We start from the raw sequence: 19,893 nt of genomic DNA on the forward strand, positions 1-19,893 counted from the left end.
TGTCCTCTGCTGAGCGCACGGGGAGCAGCGTCCTCCCCAAAATGGCCAAGGGTCAAGGAGACCTACCCACCAAGTCCCTGGGCTCTGATGCCATGCCCGCCCGCCCCAAAACAGTCTCTGCTGTCTCCTGAATTTTCTTCCCGCTTCATTAAAGGTAGCTCAGACGTCAGACTGTGGGTATTTGGAGGAAGACTGTCATGTAATTAAGCCAGCCTGCTTTAGAAATTAAAAAGATAACTTCAGGAAAGCTAAATTACGTAAATGTTATCCTGCAGTCTATGGGCCAAAGGTCCTCTTATGCAACAAGTGAATCATTAACATTTTGATTATATAAACAACGACTTGATACTCCTCACTCCGCAGTTTTGAGAGTTACCGAGAAACAGTGTGCAGGGGAAGATGAAGCTCCCTATGTTTGTAGTAGATGCTTTCACTAGCGAAGCGTTCCGGGGGAACCCTGCCGCAGTTTGCCTCCTAGAAAATGTAAGTTGTTTAGTTTTTCTAAATTTTTTTTTTTTATGGAACAATTTTCCCAACACTTCTGTCCTCCCTAAAAAAATATACCTTCCCAGATGCCTGTCCTTGTTTTTATTAATTTAAGTGTCTGCATGCTGGTTGTGATCCAGTTTGATTAAAAATGCTCCGAGCTAGGCTGAATCCGAGGACATTGACTATGGTTTATGTGAAGAACTGTAATTGTGCCCATCATATGGAAAATAGCTGATTAAATAGTGCCATATGACTATAATGGAATATTCTTTCAATTTAATGTTAACAGGATTTTACTGAGTCGGTCTCTAACTTGAGAATGATGAAACCGCAGGCCAGAGACAAAGTGCCAGTAATCAAGTAGCCTTTTAATTAATTAGTTTCATTATGAGGAATAGATTTGCAGATTGATAATTCTGATCAGAATTCCACCTGGCTGAAGTGAAGACAAGAGATTTTATACATAAATCACAAGTAGGAAGGGAATGGGAAAAGTGGATTACAATCATTCCCTAGGGCCAGAGTAGTTCCCAGGACCAGCCCACAAATGGAAGGCAATACAATTTTGGAGTCCAGACCAGAGTTCTGTGAGGAGAACAAGTTCTACAGTCTTTGATTACCTTCACTCAAGGAATACAGACACAAGTATGCTAGTGATTGTGAGCATTTTCAAAGGTTTGATTGATCATTTCAAGCTTCACTGTAAGTCTGACTCACAAGAGAGGCATTTCTGTTAACAGGAACAAATGATAGCATGAAAAATTCTGAGAAACTCGGGAAGACTTGTATGAAACTGATGTAATGTACAGTGAAATGAGCGGAATTAGGAAAACAGTTGACACAATGACCATGCAAATATAAAAGGACAATATCTTTGACAAACTTCCGAGCCCTGAATCAGGATTTCTAACTCCAGAGCTGTAAGGAATTTCAGAAACCAACCTCATTTATAGATGATCCTGATCCTGAGTGAACTTATTGGCTCCTAGTCAAACTAGTGTTGCTGTTCCCCAAATGTGGCATATGGTGCCTTTGTAATGGTCATCTCCCATACAGGACCACTCTCCCTTCTCCTGCTTCTTGGAATCCTGAGCTCCCCTCAAGGATCAACTCAAAAAAATCTTCCAAAGAATCCTTTTCTGATTCTTCTAGTTATTAGTGGTCACCTCCCCACCAAAAACTATTTATCGCCTTGACTTATGGTATACCTGTTGTTTCCCTTTGATTTTTTTTAATCTTTGTATATCCAATACCAACACTATGCTAAGTTCATGGTAGGCACTTCATAAAAGCCTGTTGAGGCTGAAACAAATACTCCCATTTGATTGTAAGCTTCTCGAAAACAGTAAGGTGTGGGCTATGTTGCGCACAAAGTAGGTACTTAATATATGTTTGTTAAATGAAAGAATGACCTTTGAACTAATATGGAAATGTTTCATATAATTGCACATTTATAACCTATATCTGATTGCTTACTGTCTCAGAGGAAGGGAAGGGGAGGAAGGGAGGGAAGGAGGGTTGGAATTTGGAACTCAAAACTTTAAATAAAAATGTTTTTAAAAATTAGAAAAAAAGAAAAATGTAAATACTTTTGTTTATTTGGTTTTACTCATGTTCAAAGTTAAGTTCATAATAATTTAGCAAATAAATAATTACTGTCTGGAAAAAAAAAGAATGACCTTTGGAAGCAAAAGCAGAGGATAGTTTTCAGAGCATTTGAAAGAATATTATGACTATACTTGGGGGGCAGAGCCAAGATGGTGGAGTAAAAGCAGTGACTTGCTTGAGCTCTCCCCCAAACCCCTCCAAATACCTATAAAAATGGCTCTAAACAAATTCTAAAGCAGCAGAACCCACAAAAAGACAAAGTGAAACAAATTTCCAACCCAAGACAACCTGGATGGTTGATCAGAAAGGTATGTTGCACCAGGCTGGGAGAGGAACGCAGTTTGGCATGGGCTTGGAGGCCGCAGCGAACCTGGAGCAGGCCTCACAGGACTGAATCGCAGGCAGCTATGGCAGTTTCCAGACTTCTCAACCCACAAACACCAAAGACAACTTAGAAGGTCAGTGGGAAAAGTCTGTTTCTGCAGTGAGAGAGGAGCACAGGGTCCCATTCCCAGGGGCAGCAGCTGCCTTCTGAGCTTCCGGCCCACAGACTGAGGGGGAATCGAGTGGCTGATCAGAGGGAGATTGTAGGGATCCCTCTGCTGGTGCAGGATTCTCTTGCTTTGTCCGTGCTTGGATCTGGATCACAGTTCTGGGTGGCGGTCCTGGGTTAAGGAGGAGCGCTGGCGAGGTGGAGCTTGTCATGGCTGTGGAAAGGAAACCCTCCTCACAGTTCCAAGACAGAAAAGAGTGCTTGTGGTCACTCATAGAGCAGAGCACAGACCAAGAAAGGAGTTAACACCTCGCTCTTGATCATAGCACCTTGGAAGAACTGAAAATTTACAGGTCCCTAGAAATATCTCTGAAAACAGCTACACAAAATCCCTGAAGCTTGGGACAGTACATTCTCCACACTGGAAAACAGACCCTTACCTTAACAAAGAGTTTGTAACTCAAGTAATTGGCCGGGATCATGAGCAAGCAGTGCAAAAAGAGTCAGACTATATTATCTTACTTTGGTGACAAAGAAGATCAAAACATACAACTAGAAGGAGACAGTGAAGCCAAAACTCCTACATCCAAAGCCTCCAAGAAAAATAGGAATTGGTCCCAGGCCATGGAAGAGCTCAAAAAGGATTTTGAGAAGCAAGTAAGAGAAGTAGAGGAAAAACTGAGAGTGATGCTAAAGGAGACCCAAAAAAATACTGAAGAAAATAACACTTTAAAAAATAGCCTAACCCAAATGGCAAAAGAAGTCCAAAAAGCCAAATGAGGAGAAGAATGCCCTAAAAAGCAAAATTGACCAAATGGGAAAGGAAGTCCAAAAGCTTACTGAAGAAAATACTTTCTTAAAAATGAGAATGGAGCAATTGGAAGCTAGTGACTTTATGAGAAATCAAGGCACTGTAATACTAATCCAAAAGAATGAAAAAATAGAAGAGAATGTGAAATATCTCATTGGAAAAACAACTGACCTAGAAAATAGATCGAGGAGAGAGAACTAAAAAATTATTGGACTATCTGAAAGCCATGATCAAGAAAAAAGCCTAGACACCATCTTTCAAGAAATTATCAAGGAAAACTGCCCTGCTATTTTAGAACCAGAGGGCAAAAAAAACCCAGAAATTGAAAGAATCCACCTATCACCTCCTGAAAGAGATCCCCAAAGGAAAACTCCTAGGAATATTGTAGCCAAATTCCAGAATCCCCAGGTAAAGGAAAAAATATTGCAAGCAGCCAGAAGGAAACAATTCAAGTATTGTGGAAACACAATCAGGATAACACAAGATTTAGCAGTTTCTACATTAAGGGTCAGGAGGGCATGGAGTATGATATTCCAGAGGGCAAAGGAGATAGGACTACAATCACAAATCACCTACCCAGCAAAACTGAGTATAATCCTTCAAGGTAAAAAATGGTCATTCAATGAAATGAATGAAATAGGGGACTTTCAAGCATTCCTGAGGAAAAGGCCAGAGCTGAATAGAAAATTTGACCTTCAAATACAAGACTCAAGTGAAACATGGAAGAGGTAAACAGGAAAGAGAAATCATAAGAGACTTATTAAGGTTGAACTGTTTACATTCCTGCAGGGAAAGGTGATATTTGTAACTCATGAGTCCTTTGTCAGTATTAGGGTAGTGGAAGGGAAAAAAATTATATGTATGTATAGATAGATAGATAGAGGGCACAGGGTGAGTTGAAGATGAAGGGGTGATATCTGGAAAATAAAATTAAGAGGTGAGAGAGGATTATACCAGGAGAAGGAGAAAGGGAGAAGTAGAGTGGGGTAAATTAACTCACATGAAACAGACAAGAAAAGGCTTTTACACTGGAGGGGAAACAGGGAAAGGTGAGAGGGAATGAGTGAATCTTATTCTCATAGGATTTGGCATAAGGAGGGAATAACATACACAATGGGGTATAGAAATCTATCTTATCCTACAGGAAAATAAGGGAGGAAGGGGACAAGAAAGCAGGGGGTTGATTGAGGGGAGGGCACATTGGGGGAGGGGATAATCAAAAGCAAACACTTCTGAGGAAGGACAGGGTCAAAAGAGAGAATAGAATAAATGGGGGCTAGGATAGGATGAAGGGAAATATACTTAGTTTTTCACAACAGGACTACTATGGAAGTGTTTTGCGTGACTACACATCTGTAACCTGTATGGAGATGCTTGCCTTTTCAATGAGGGTGGGTGGGGAGGGAGGAAGGGAGAAAATTTGTAACCCAAAGTTTTAAAAACACATGTTAACAATGAAAATAAAAATAAAAATAAAAAAAATTTAAAAAATTTAAAAATTTTAAAAAATTTTAAAAAAGAGACACAATACTCACCTTAAGGATCATTTCTATTTTTAATTTCTATTTTTAATATCCTATATAAATTGAATAAACATGTAATATTATACTCCTAAAAAAAGAATATTATGACTAAAGCTCTGGAGTAAGGCTAATAATTTAGCACAGGGAAAAAGGAAATAGAAATTATAATTTTAGCCATTAAAATTGTGGTGAAACCCTTCCTTTAAGACTTGATTAATAAATATTAGTTGTTGTTCAGTCATGTCCAACTCTTCATGACCCTTTGGATCATACTGTCCATGGGGTTTTCTTAGCAAAGGTACTAGAGTAGTTTGTAATTTCTTTCTCCAGTGGATTAAGGCAAACAGAGGTTAAGTGACTTGCTCAAGGTCACTCAGCTAGTTAGTATGTTAGGCTAGATTTGAATTCGGGGCTTCCTGACTCCAGGCCTAGTGCTCTATCCACCGAGCCATCTAGCTGTCTCTGACAAATATTTATTGAATACCTATTATACATTCCACATCATCGTGGGGAGTACAAGCAAAGGCTAAGATGTATAAGGAGTTAATGATCAAACTGGGGAGACTAGATTTAACACAACAAACAATTAGAGAATAATGCAGGACCGTTTGTAATTAAGTGCTAACTAACTAGTGGAGACACAGTGCCTGAGATCCAGACGACCATGCCATCTCCAATAACCATATCATCTTCATTAACATCAAAGGGGGCAGGACCACTCACATCCCATACGGTTATAGAAGAGTTGTATTTCCAGACCGCCACCAGATGGCAGCATCTTCAAACTTTCCTCTCTGCTTGAGTGATACAATTTTGTCCTGTCCGGTTGACCCATCATATGATGATGGCTTCAGAGTAACCAATGAAGGGGAGCCTAGGAGAACAAACATTTCCTAACTTTTGTCCCTCAAAGGCTGACTCAGTTGTCGGTCCACTGCCATGGAGGATGATTCCATTAGAAAAAGCATTTATTAGGTCGGAGACTTGGAAGGAAGCTTAGGGGCGGAGTCCGACCCCTTCATTTTAGGATAAGGGAGGCGGGGTAACTACCGTAAATGCAAAGAATTGGGATTTGAACCCAGGTCCTCTGACTCCAAATCCTCAATCCTTTCTAGCACCAGGGGGTTTTCACAGAGATGTAATGACTGTGGGTCATTTCTTTGAGTGGATAATTCCCACCTATTCACCCAACATCTTTCTGTCTTTGTATGTATATATTTTATGCTAACATGTGAATGTATAGTTGTTTGTTTTCCCCCTATGGAGTATACACTCCTTAAAGACAGGAATCATTTGGTTTTTGTCTTTTCATCTCCAGTGCCTGGCACATAGTAGGTGCTTAAGTGATTATCAGCTCTCAAAATTTAATTCTCTCCCTGACAGTTACAGCACTCCCCAACCACTTACCTCTTTATTTACCTTGGAGAGCTAGCATTTATAAATGTGAGGACTTTAAGGCTTACAAAGTCCCCCAAAGCTTTGTATGACCTTTGACCTAGCTACGCTACTACCAGACTACTGTGCTCCAAAGGCATCAAAGGAAAAGGACCTATTCGTACAAAATATTTATAGCAGCTCTTTCTGTAGTGACCAAAAGACAGAACCAAGGAGCTGCTCCCCTATTGGGGAATAAGGCTAAACCTTATGGTATATGAAGTAAAGGATTATTATTGTGCCATAAGAAATGAAAACATGGGGCAGCTAGGTGGCGCAATGGATAGAGCTCCAGCCTTGGAGTCAGGAGGATCTGAGTTCAAATATGGCCTCAGACACTTGACACTTACTAGCAAAAGAAACGATAACATGGGCCACTTCAGAGGAAGCTGGGAATACCTTTGTGAACTGATGCATATCCAAATGAGCAGAACTCGGGGAGCAATTTATCCAATGACAACAACATTATAGAGAAAAATAACTTTGAAAGACTTGAAAGGTCATGTCAGTGCAATGACAAATCACAAGTCTGGAGGACTGAAGATAAAGCCCACCACCTACCTCCGGGCGGGCTCAGCTGCTGCCTACTTGAGGGAGAGCTGATAGGGTGGTAAATGTTCAGTATAAGCATTCCCACCTGAGAAATGGGCAAAGGTTACAAGCCAGGGCTTGATTTCTATTTTTGTTGATTGCCCAGACTTAAGATGGCAAAAATGTTGGCCATGCAGATTAAATTGTGCTTTGAGGTTCAGTTTTGTTATTAAACATTGACCAGCACACCACTGCCCACCCCCTGCTGGAGAGGTGATCGATTTAAAATGCAGAAGGAGATATACATTCTTGAATATGGCTATTGCAGGAATGTGTTTGGTTGAACTCTGTATATTTGTTATGAGGGTTTCATTTATTTATCTGTTTGTTTGTTTATTTAGTTCTTGGCAGTCAGGGGTGAGGACCCCAGACCAAAAGTTCTTGGATGCTATGAGTCAGGACCTAGGCAACAAGAATATGTCACCGGGTATATTCATTCATCTGTTGAGTCAACAAGCATTTTTTTTTAACAAGCATTTATTAAGTGCTTACTGTATGCTGGGCACTGTGCTGGGCACTGGGGGTGCAAAGCTTAGAGCTTAATAGGGAGTGAGCTGCTTTCAGAGGTACTCCATGATTAAAAGGCCAGACTAATAGTCACAGAGGGTGGGAGTGGGCCTGAGCTCTTAGGGAGAAGCAAGTACGAAGGCCTCAGTTGGGAGGGGAGTGGAGGAACAAGGATCTGGACAGCTTTCGTGTACTGTTAAGTTGAAATGTTCACATATTTTGGCATAGGTGTCTTAGCAAGGTAAAAAGGAGAAGCTTTTCTACTGCTGGACAGCAAAATGTAAAGGAATTCCTCAGTTAACCTTATGGAGTTATGGGTTGGCCAGTGGATGAATGCAGATGATGCCACATTACGGAACACTTCTATTTATTTCTTTTTTTTTTGGTGAGGGGTTTTACATGTCACTGGAAAAACAAAATATCATAAAAGACAAAAAAGGAAAATGTCCTTTTGTAAAAATTGATTGATGTTAATCGGTTAGATGACACTAGGGCCCTAATCACCAGGTCAATGAATAAGGGAGATAAGTGTAACTGGCGATTGATGGTGGAAAGGACAAAGTGGAATGGGGGTAATGGAATCAGGGTTAAGTGACTTGCCCAGGGTCACACAGCTAGTTGTGTCAAGTGTCTGAAGCCAAATTTGAACTCAGGTCCTCCGGACTCCAAGGCCAGAGCTCTATTCACTGCACCACCTAGCTGCCTCATGTTTTCATTTCTTACGGCACAATAATATTCCTTTACTTCGTATACCTACATAGTCATGGGAACCAATGAGGTCAGTAAGGTAGAGAATGTGGAGAGAAAAGAGAAAAACACCCACAACAGAGACCTGGGTTGCAGGGCACGGATTAAGAACCAGCAATGGAGACTTTAACGCAGTGTTCAGACAGATTGGGAGTGAACCGAAACAAGGTAGTGATCAGTAAAGTCAAACTCGATCAAGAGGGATGGTGATTATTGAGGAAAGGCCATCAGACTGAACAGTTAAATGACCATCCACCAATCACCATAGAGAGCAGTTTCAGGAGTCGGGGAGAAGTGTTAGAAGACAGATTGCACGAGGGTGAAAAGTGAATGAGCAGTAAGGAAGTAGAGGTTGAAAACGATATTTGACAGGGTTGGTTGAAGGGTTCTTAAAGATGGGGCAGACCTGGATATATTTGTAGGCCTTGGGGAAGGAGCCGCTGGCCAGGGAGTGAATGAAGATGAGAAGGATGTTGGCCAGTCACGGTGGATTCCCAAAGGGGCAGCACGCTGCTCCAGAACACTCTTAGGGTCCGAGGGTGTGGGAGGAAAGAGACATCGACTATCGAAACTCTGTCACATAGTAAATAGCACATAATAAACCCTTGTTAATGAATTGATGATTAATTAACGTACATGTCTGTGGCTTGACTCTCCAATGAGATTGTCAACTCCTAACAGAAGGGACCACGTCCTCCACTTCCGTATTTACCCACAAAGTCCCGACACAGCATGTACCATATGGTCCTTCATGTGACTTAATGAAGCCCCACAGTCTTTAGGCCTCAGTGTACTCTAACAAGGATGTTTTTCTCCTGATTTAACCATGGAAATGAAGGTTATGGAGTCCCTGGGGAGAGCATGGACAGTCTGTCCTAGATACTTTAGGTATGGAACTATCTAAAGACAAGAGGCCAATCTTAGGTCTCTTAGGGCCTTTTCCAGCTTTATTCATAGATATGAGCTAGCACAGAGGAGTGAAAGTTGTATTAGATTGGAAACAGAGGGTCCAGGTTCAAAGTTCGTCTTTCAAACATTCCCTGTGTAACTCCTTGTGGGATTCAGATTCCTCCTCTTTACGTTGCCTGTGTAAGCCTTGGAGCTACTGTTTCACTCCTGCTGGCTAGCTGAATTCCCAGAGAAAGGCTACATTGCCCTCTTGGCCTTTTAGGGTATCTTTCTAAGACTACTGACTCAAGCCCCCATTCTACTTTGTCCTTTCCACCATCAATCGCCACTTACGCTTATCTCCCTTATTCATTGACCTGGTGATTAGGGCCCCAGTGTCATCTAACCGATTAACATCAATCAATTTTTACAAAAGGACATTTTCCTTTTTTGTCTTTTATGATATTTTGTTTTTCCAGTTACATGTAAAAATAATTTTTAGCGTTTGTTTTCACTTTGTAATCGTCTTGGATTTTTGTATTGCTGAGAATAGCTAAGTCATTCGCAGTTGTTCATCTTACAATATTTCTATTACTGTGTGCTATGTTCTCCTGGTTCTACTCATTTCACTTTGCATCAGTTCATGTAAATCTTTCCAGGTTTTTCCTGAAGCCATCCTGCTCATTATTTCTTATAGCACAATAATATTCCATCATAATCATACACCACAACTTGTCCACCCATTCCCTAATTGATCACCCAGTTCACTTCTAAAAGCAGCCTGTCAAATGGATGAAGCCATCCACTCTTAGCTGCCTTCCTTCCAACGCTATGCTGGGTGAAGCCACATCACTTGGGGCTTTGCTCCCTCCCCCGTCCAGTGGCTGGACCTGTGGCAGCTTCCTCTTCTGACCTTTTGAAGCTCACAAGCTTGCAGACTGGTCTTTGCCATCTCAATATTCCTTCCCCTAAATCAGGAAAGAAAAGATAGAACAGAGACAGAAGCCACAATAGGGCAATGTGTTGGTGTCTTCCTTTCAGCCACCTGGAGGCTTACAGCAGCTATTGCCTCCTCACTTGAATGCAGCCAGGCAAGAAAGAGAACAAGGTTGAGTTGGTGGGGGCCCGTGTGCCCATTCCTGCCTCAGAAACCATTCCAAAAGCCTTTCCTCCACCACATAGTAGGTGGAAAAGAAACAGTCATAGAATACCTGTCTAAGGCTGTCTAGAATCCACATGGGGGATGCTGCTCCTGGTCCTAAGGGCTGGGCTCTCCTCAGAGGACGGAACTAGGCCATCTCTAGGATTCCTTCCAGCTCCCTATCTGTGATCTTAAACTTCCTTCTATGTAGAAGGAGGGGTGGGCTGGATTAGAGGTTTCCTGATGTCTTTTCTAGCCCTCAGACTATGATCCCATTCTTTGGAAAGATGCCCTGTGAATATGCATTTCTGTTGTAGAATTTCTGTAAGTGTCTTGAATTCCTTAGCAGCAGTTTCCATGTGATCTTTCAAGGCTTCAATGGATCCATATTCGTTTGAGGTTGTGTTCTTTCCCTCATCTTCCCGTCCTAACCCCAGTGTAGATCACAGCCTGCTATTCCATCTGGTACCAGATTAAAGAATTTTTATCAATAGAATTTCCCTGATTCTCCACTTCTTTGTTAACGTGTGGTACTATTGTGCCTGGCACCCAGTGCTGAGGAAGCCTGATGGGTATTTTCTGGACCTTCCCCCCAATTTAGGAACTGGATGATGACATGCGACAAAAAATTGCAAGAGAAATGAACCATTCTGAAACAGCTTTTATCCAGAAGCTCCACCCAACGGACAGCTTTACCCAAAGTGAGCAAGTTTTTACATCCTTGGAGCAACTTTCCTTTGAGAGGACCTAGGATCTGGAAGAGAAAGAGGTTTTTTGTTTTTCATGTGGGTATTGAATTGTCAAAGCGGAGGGATTTCTGTTAAGTTGGTCTCCTGGGGAATCATCCTGACAATTTGTCATATGCCGGTGGTGTTCCTCTGGGCTGTAAGATTCAGCCTCCTACCTACCATGCTCTCTTAAGCTCTAAGGAATGGACAGTCTTAGCTTTTTTCCCTCCTTTAAGAACATTTTCCTGCCCCAAATGCATCTTGGGAAAATATTTAGAAAACAGCAGCAGAAGCAGGCCAGATTGTCCTGAGTGGATCTCACTGAATCACTAACCTTCTCTTTTTTTTCTACAAAGGTTCCCGCTTCGGGCTAAGGTGGTTCACGCCAACGACTGAGGTCTCTTTCTGTGGTCATGCTACATTGGCTTCCTCGGCCGTGTTGTTCCACAAAATAAGTCACGTATCTTTGTTGTTATGTCTCTCTCTCTCTGGAAACAGCAGAAGATCTTGGATTAAGAACAAATCGGGCCAGTCCTCCATTGGTTCCAAAACCGATATTTATTGAAGTTCCCCTGGGTGGGAAGCACAGTATGAGGGGCTGCCAAGAACACAAAGAGATTGGAGGTTAGCCACTGAGGCTCAATTAAGAATTTATTAAGTTGAGGCAGCTAGGTGGCTCAGTGGATAGAGCACCGGCCCTGGAGTCAGGAGGACCTGAGTTCAAATCCAGTCTCAGATCAGACACTTGACACTTACTAGCTGTGTGACCCTGGGCAAGTCACTTAACCCTGATTGCCTCGCCAAAAACAAACAAACAAGCAAACAAACAAACAAAAGAATTTATTAAGTGACTGCTTTGGGCCAAGCTCTGGAGATGGGCTCTTGGAACCCAAATACAAAGGACAAAATAATCCCCACTCTTAATGAGATTCCATTCTAATGGGGAGACATGTGCCCTCAGAGAACTGTCAGATGCTCAAATCTTTAGCACAAGATGGAATGAGAAAATTCAAGGCTTTCTGGGAGACTCTGGGCAAGTCTAGACATTGCAGTCCTGGACTTGGAGTCAAGAAGACCTGAGTTCATATCCCACCTTGGACAATTATTGTCCAGATGATCCTGGGTCCAAGTCACCTAACCTCTCTTTGCCTCAGTTTCCTCATCTGTAAAGTGGGGATAATAGTTCCTGCCTTGAAGGGTTTCTAGGGTAGCTAGGTGGCGCCATAGTGCATAGAGTGCCAAGCCTGGATTCAGTTCAAATCCAGCCTCAAGACACTAGCTGTGTGACCCTCCCTGGCCAAGTCACTTAACTCTGTTTGCCTCAGTTTCCTCATCTGTAAAATGAAAATGGCAAACCACTCCAGTGTCTTTGCCAAGAAAACCCTAAATGGGCTCATGATGAGTTAGACATGACTGAAATTACACAACAGGATTGTGGAGAGAAGATGAACTGAGATAATATTTGTAAGATACTTTGCACACCTTGAAAAGCTATATAAAGGTAGCTGCTCTGAGGATGATGATGATGTCACTAGACCTTTCTGGGCCTCAATTTCCTTACCTGGGAAATGGATTTGACTAGATGAACTAACTCCAAGGTCTTTTCCATAACTAAGTCCTGTGTTTCTAGTTGCAGATCAAGGGCTGTGGGAGTTTGGAGAAGGGAGGTCAGTCTTCTGGCTGGCCAAGGAGGGAAATCTTCATGAAGAAACTGGGGTGTGAAGGATGAGTAGGGATTAGGTGGGGCTTGGGGGGGAGGAGAGAAAGCAGAGGCAGAGAAGAAGCAGGAAAGCACAGTGGTGAACAGAGCGAGTCAGAGCTAGTGTTTATGTAGCACCTACTGTGTCCCGCACATCATGCTGAGCTCTTTAAATTATTATCTCACTGGATCCTCACAACAACCGTGTGAGGTAGGAGCTATTTTTATACCCATTTCCCAGTTGAGAAAACTGAGGCAGGATTTGGAATCAGGTCTCCCGACTCCAGGACCAGTTCTCTATGGAGCCGCCATCTGCCTAGGTAGACGCCCAGCTGCCAATCAAGGGTTAAGAAAAACTAAAAAGACAATCTCTTATGACAAAAGAGCAAAAGTTGTTTTTTCTTCTGTCTTGATTTTTTTTTTCAATTAAAATCCTATTTTATTTTGGCAGAAAATATGAATCCGACTCTAACTTTTGTCACTCTAAGTGGGGAACTGAAAGCCAGACAGGCAGAAGACGGGATCATCATGGATCTACCACATTGTCCCACCCATCACAAGGTTGGCCATCAGTTAGCTGTTTCCATCGTCTGTGTGCTACATGTAGCAGCACATCCTAAATGGATTTCATTTTTGTTTTTTAATCTAGGATGTTAAGGAAGTCCAGGACTTAATCAAGGTTGGTTCTCGGCTCAAACTGTGAGCTCACAGGATGAGTATTACTTATTGGTGAAGCACAGACTTGGGAAGGGTAAATAGAATCTCAGCCAGTCTGAATTCTGAGATGGGGTCCGTAGACTTCGCCAGACTGTCAAAGGGGTCTGAACAAGGTGAAGAATGCCTGGGCCAAGTTCAGGCATGCACCGAGCTAGCCGTGTGAGCAAGATGGGGGCAGAAAAGGCTCTTAGGGGTCCTTGTCTCTCTGGTGTTACTGGTCCCGCAGGCTGCTGGGGGCTGTAAAAGCGGAGGGTGACCAGTGACTCCATCTTGAGAAGCCTTTTGTCTCAACTCCTCACCAGTTGGCGCTGGACAACGTGCTAGTTCAGGACGTCCATTATTCTCCAGACACCAAGTTCCTCCTTGTTCGGATTGAGGACTCTTACGGAAGGTAAACTTTGAGGCTTTCCTGCCCGGGAGCTGATTTTAGCCCCTCCATGCCTTCTCATCCTGGGTGATTTCTGGCCTCCTTCTTTGTAAATTCTCCCTGGAGATACATCTAACATGCTACCAGCATTCCTCCAGGGTTTTTGTTTTGTTGTATTTTTTGGCATTTTCTGGGCACCACTGCTGTATTTTGGGATAGCGCCCCATTTTCAGGTGGTGTATGAATTTGATATCATTGACCATATGCCCTGGGCTGCTTACAGTCACCGTGTGCCTCTGTCCTCGCATTGTCCTTTGCGTAAGTGACCCATGACTTGTGAAAAGGAGGCATGATTTATTGCCACACATGCATTTCTAATAGCATAAGCACATTTTGGACTGCTTAGTTTCCAGAGATTTTTCCTCTGTCTTTGCCTCTTTGTGGCACATACAGTAACACTAGCCATCCCTTTGACCACTAGAGGTTCTTTATTAAAGAGAGACTTGGTCACATTTGGTCCTTCTCTTTTCCCTCTCTCTGATGGGGAGTATAACAAATAAGGGGGGTATAGGTGGGACCCTGTACAGAACCGTGCCTGTTTAATAGTATCAGGGGTTGGCAAGGGGTGCAAAATATGTGATGCTGCCTCTCCATCCTTCTACAAGGTCCTTCCTAGAGAACCTGGAAGTGAATGCAAGGGATCTGACAAAGATTGAAAATACAGGGAAAGTGCAGGGACTCATGCTCACCGTGAAAGGTGAGGGAGGTGGAAAGACCCAAGGTTATGACTTCTACTCCAGATTTTTTGCCCCCTGGCTTGGTGTAATGGAAGACCCAGTCACAGGTGAGTTTGTGCTTGAGGTGGGGAGGCAGCAGGGGAAGCAAACACTTACTGAGCCCCCACCCATGGCTGTGCTAAACGCTGGGGACCCAGGGAAAGGCCAAAGCGGCACCGACCTGACATTTCAGGCTGCGTGTGCGCCCTTTGAGGCCCTGCCCCCAGCCCATGTACCCAGCAGGCCCCAAGTAATTCACTTATGCACCAGATAAAAATTTCAGATACAAACATCCCTAGAAGTCCTCCCAGATCTTCTCAGTTCCTTCCATTAGTCTGTGCTTGCTTTGCCCTGCCCACAGTAGGTGCTTTAATAGATGTTCCTAGAATGAACTGAAGTCCATCTTCGCCCTGCCGAGAATCAGCTCAGGACTCCTTGACAGGATTTGTTTCTCGCAGCAGATAGTAAGAATTTATTAAATGACCCTTGACTTGAAGGGTGCAGATCAGCGCTCAAGCTGGGGTGAGGAGGGGTAGAGAACCAGGGATGGCTTGTGCCTCTTTGCTCTGCCCATTTGCTTGAAGAGTGGGTCTCCCTGATCTTGGACTAATGACCCCGACCGCCCCCTGCTCCCACCTACCCTCCACATACTTGTAAACTGATACCCAAGCACAGATCACCGGTTAAGAAGTTCTAATGCCCCCATGTTGCCTTTGGCGTCAACACTCCCGCCGTTTGGCCCCAGATCACTCTTCCAGGCTGGTTGCATGCTATTGCTTCCGTCAGAGGGGCAGACCTGGTGTTCTCAGGCTCCCCTTCCAATGGCTGCTGCTCCCCGGCCTCATTGCCAGTCAATCCTCAGCCTCCCAGCCTCCCTGGCTTTCTCCAACGCTCAGCTGCACTGCTCTGGCCCACCCGAGACCTTTCCTGGTTCTCTCCCTAGTTAAAACTGTCTGTCCCGGAATTAGCCTGTATTTACCTTGTATTTGTTTTGTATTTACTTCTCTACTCCTAGTAGAATGTAAGCATTAATAACTGCTTATTGAAGTGAAGTGAATTGGAGTCCCCTTTCCAGGCCTGCTTTCCTCCTGTGTAAAATGGACGGGCTGGACCCGATGACCCTTTTTCTCCCTGCTCCTTTTGGAAACCAAACGAGGCTTCGGGAGCCCCTCTCACTGCTCTGGAAGTGGGGCAGTGACATTGGGGCTGGTTGTCCCCATCCCTCTCCCACTTTAGAAGGATGAGCCAGGGGCAGACACAGGCGAAGCTGTGACTGATAAGGCTGGAGAGGTGAATGTGGGACCGGCTCAGGCCTGGCTTACTGCAGACTGGGAGTCAGAGGCTGGCGGCAGGTGGCGGAGGCCTGGCCAGAGACAAGACCTTGCTACTCCCCCAGGAACAGAACACATGAAGGCAGCATTTGCTCCAAAAGGTGGAGCTCAGCAATTAAGCAATTTGAAGGACTCAGGAAAATACAGTAACCACAAAACCATCCCCCCACCCCACCCCCTGCAAGATCCCCCCCCACCCCGTGAGGGGGAGTCTGGGGGGTTTGGCACAGCTGCTGAGCTGGCTGGAGAGCCTTCAGCCATCCGACCAACACAAAGGGATTGTCACGGCAGCCCTTCCTAGCTGGCGATGCTCTGCTTCGTGTAATACTTAAAAATCATCTCTCTCAATCCATCCATCATTGAAGTGATCATAGGGTTTCAGATAGAGTTGAAAGGTCTCTCAGACATCCTCCATTCTAGCTCCTTCATTTTACAGATGAGGAAACTGAGGCACAGAGCAGTTCTATGACTTGTACAAGGTCACACAGGGAGTATCCATAAATAAGCATTTGTAAACACCTACTATGTGCCAGGCCCTGGATCCAGAGACCAAAAAAGGAACCTTCCCTGCCCTTGAGGAACTTGCATTATATTGAGGGAAAAAACATGTGTGTCTACATGTATATATACATGTACGTATGTATACGCATACACACAAATATATAGAGATAAACACATATACTAGAGACGTACAAAATAAATGTGCAATAATTTGGGGGCAGGGAGGCCCTCAAAACTTGGGAAAGGGAGAGAATCAGGAAGAGCCTGTCCCTTCCTGTGACCCCTGAACTGAGCTTTAAAGGAAACTAGAGATTATAAGAAGTAGAGGTAAGGAAGGGGGGCGTTCTGGGCCTGGGGGACAGGGAGTGCATGGCATAGAGGGGAGAGATGGAGGATCATGTGAGGAGCAGCGAGACGGCCCGTTTGGCTGGACTCTGGAGTGAGCCTGGGAGTGGCATAGACCCCAGCTCACCCTAAGCTCTCTGCTCCTGGACTGGAGTTGTTTTGTTCATCCCACCAGCATCCACACCAGCAGGTCCAGTGATTATAATTCAACTGTCAAAGACCTAGGGATAACCCTTGTGTGGGGAAAATGCATTCTTTTTTTTTTTTTTTTTTTTTTTTTTTAGTGACTTGCCCAGGGTCACACAGCTAGTAAGCATCAAGTATCTGAGGTCACATTTGAACTCAGGTCCTTCTGACTCCAAGGCCAAAGCGCTATCCACTGTACCACCTAGCTGCCCCAGAAAGTGCATTCTTACTACTCTCCGCTATAACTCCTAAGCCCCCACTGATGTGCTTTCTCGCTACACAAAATCAATCTCAATGACACATTGACTCTTAAATATGAAACATTTACTAAACATTAAGGTAAAAGCAGCAATAATAATATTCATTCAATAGAAGGCAAAATCGCTACAGTAACATAATCAACCATCCATAAATCTGGGTCACTTTCTCCCACCAATGCACAGAGTTTTCAGGGGGAGTTAGTGGCACACATTTAGAAGAACTGGGCAGGAACATGAGTAAAGAAATTCATGTGCCCAGGACAACCCATGACTCTAGACTGCAGGCCTGGATGCCAGTGATCTCATTTAGAGATCAGTCCATACCATGCATCTTAGCAAATTTATCTGAGAGGCATTTTTCTCTCAGTTCCTTAAACCATATTGTCACTTTATTTTTTCACACAAATGTCCTTTTTTAGCCCCTTTCAGCAAATAAGATGTTCCTATGTGCAAGGTATATAATAAGACTGGAAAGGTAGTTTGTAGCTAGGCCATGATGGGCTTCAACTGCCAAACAGACAAGTTTATGTTTTACCCTAGAGGTAATAGGGAGCCACAGAAGCTTCTTGAGCAGGAAAGAGACATGGTTAGAACTGTGTTTTAGGAATATCACTTTAGCAGCTATAGAGAGGATGGATTAGAGAAAGGAGACACTGGAAATAGGGAGACCGAACACAGACTAGTTGCAATGGTCCAGGCAAAAGGTGAGGAATCAGGAGGATATGAGTTCAAATTGGGTCTCAGCCACTTATTAGCTGTGTGACCCTGGGCAAGTTGCTTTACCCCAGTTACTAACTAAAAAAAAAAAAAAACCCTAAGAAAATCAAATGAAGAGTAAGTATTTCATCCTAGAGGTTGTGAAGGCAGTGTGCTATAGTGGATAGGGACCTGGAAGCCAGGAAGACCCCATTGAAGTCCCACCCCTGCCCCACCCTGGCCAAATCCCATCATCTTTCAGGGTTCTAGACTACTCTCTTCATTGTAGAGAAGGTGCTAACCCACTTTGGCAGGAGGAATTTCCGCCCCTGGGAGTTCCCTAATAACAGTGAAATCCCAGGTCCGGGCTTTCTTCTTGTCCTAGAGGTAATAGGGAGTGACTGGAGTCTTTTGGGCAATAGGGCGACATGGTAAGACTTGTGTTTTAGCAATTGCACTTTGGCAACTGGGGTGGGGGCAGAATGGTTTGGAATAAAGAGAGACCTGGGGCAGGGAGGCAATTAAGAGGTTATCTCATGGAGGGAGGCAGGATTGAGAGCCCATTGGCATTTATCACAAGTCTGACCCATTGGGGGGATGATTGGGAATTCATTAGACTTCTTGGCCCCCAGTTTGGTGAATGGTTCCATATCATCTGCCCTTTCAGAATCTTAGGACTCTTGGTATATCCAGCACCATTATATTGTCTGGTGTTCATCCATTCATTCATTTATATAGAAATCCTCAGTATCAGTGGTAGCCATAACTATTCAGCAAACCTAAGCATCTGCTGTGTTCTGATGACTATGCTTACGTTGGGATGGGGGTGGGGAGATTGGTGAGGTTTCAGGGTGTGTTGTGGGGATTGTCTCAAGGAATTCAGAGTCAGACGACCTCTAATCCAAGTATAGGCATTTATTGAGGATTGACGCCCCTCAAAAGCTGGCTAGGTTCCAAGAGAAACCAGCAGCTTAGTAAGACAAGACGGGCAACTTGATGGTGTAATGATGATGATTATGCAACAGAAACTATGAATATTTAAAAGGTGGGAGGGGCTTATTAAGGGATTAGGTAATGGGGGAGGGTCCCTTCTATGGTTCATGGTCAAACATCCTGGTCATGCTGCTTTCTGATTGGCTAGCTGTTGTGGTCCTGTTTTGGGCCAAATGGATGATGTGATTGTGGTTGGGTACAAGAACACACTTGTTCGAATGTGTGAATTGGATCTGGGGGCAGGGGCTACATGGAGTCTGGGGGCGGGGGCTATATGGAGTCTGGGGACGGGGGCTATGTGGAGTCTGGGGGCGGGGGCTATGTGGAGTCTGGGGGCAGCTTTATTAGGATCAGGATGATACACCTTTGTATCATCTGAAGTTTCGTCACGGGTCAAAGCCTTTTAACACATTTACTGTGGAGCACCCAGCTGCTCTCGTCCGAATTGTCACGCAGCTCTCTCTATTTTCGTCAAGGGTCTGCCCATGCCGTTCTTGGTAGCTACTGGTCCCAGCAGCTGGGGAAGAAGGAAATTCGGGGTAAGAAGAGTTTCCTTCTTTCGTAATTTCTTTGACTTTTGCTGGGGGGGTGAGGGGAGGTCTATTATATTAACATCTTTGCTAAAGGACATCTGTTTCTCCCCTGTTCTACAGTTAATGCCATGTTTAGTTATCAATCAGCAATCAGGATCAGTCCTTTTATAAATTCTGTGTGCCAGCCAAGGACAAAATGAGCCAGCTCCTGCCCTCAAGAAACTTACATTCTATTAGAGAACGCAGTAAATAAGCAGTGAGTACATATAGCCGGAGGCTTAGAATCAGGAGGACCTCAGTTCAAATCTAGCCCCAGACACTAGCTGTGTGACCCTAGACAAGTCACTTAAAATGGGTATAATAATAATTCCTGCCTCCTAGGGTAGTTGTGAGGATCAAATGAGGTAGTAAGTATAAAAAGCTTAGCATAGTGTCTGGCTCATGGTAAGTGCTTTATAAATGTTAGCTATTATTATTATTATTATTATTATTAAACAAAATAAATACATGGTAAGTGCTTTATAAATGT

At 43.8% G+C, this 19,893-nt stretch overlaps 1 protein-coding gene across 2 annotated transcripts in view; it reads left to right on the forward strand.

The window, feature by feature from the left end:
• Window positions 1–372: 372 nt before the first annotated feature.
• PBLD (phenazine biosynthesis like protein domain containing) overlaps window positions 373–19,893 on the forward strand; it is a 20,885-nt gene continuing 1,364 nt past the window's right edge. Inside the window, exons 1-8 of one of the 2 annotated variants that reach the window (XM_027840695.1) lie at window positions 373–483; window positions 10,834–10,933; window positions 11,317–11,415; window positions 13,111–13,220; window positions 13,309–13,338; window positions 13,679–13,767; window positions 14,409–14,587; window positions 19,308–19,370. In XM_027840695.1, coding sequence (XP_027696496.1) covers window positions 400–483; window positions 10,834–10,933; window positions 11,317–11,415; window positions 13,111–13,220; window positions 13,309–13,338; window positions 13,679–13,767; window positions 14,409–14,587; window positions 19,308–19,370 — 754 coding nt within the window. In that variant the 5' untranslated portion in view covers window positions 373–399. Of the gene's footprint in view, window positions 484–10,833; window positions 10,934–11,316; window positions 11,416–11,458; window positions 11,585–13,110; window positions 13,221–13,308; window positions 13,339–13,678; window positions 13,768–14,408; window positions 14,588–19,307; window positions 19,371–19,893 lie in introns of both variants that reach the window. The other variant, XM_027840694.1, reaches the window with a different exon arrangement.

The sequence above is a fragment of the Vombatus ursinus genome, unplaced genomic scaffold (genome assembly GCF_900497805.2).
Source record: "Vombatus ursinus unplaced genomic scaffold, bare-nosed wombat genome assembly UNPS02014847.1, whole genome shotgun sequence".
In the NCBI taxonomy this organism is placed as follows: domain Eukaryota; kingdom Metazoa; phylum Chordata; class Mammalia; order Diprotodontia; family Vombatidae; genus Vombatus; species Vombatus ursinus.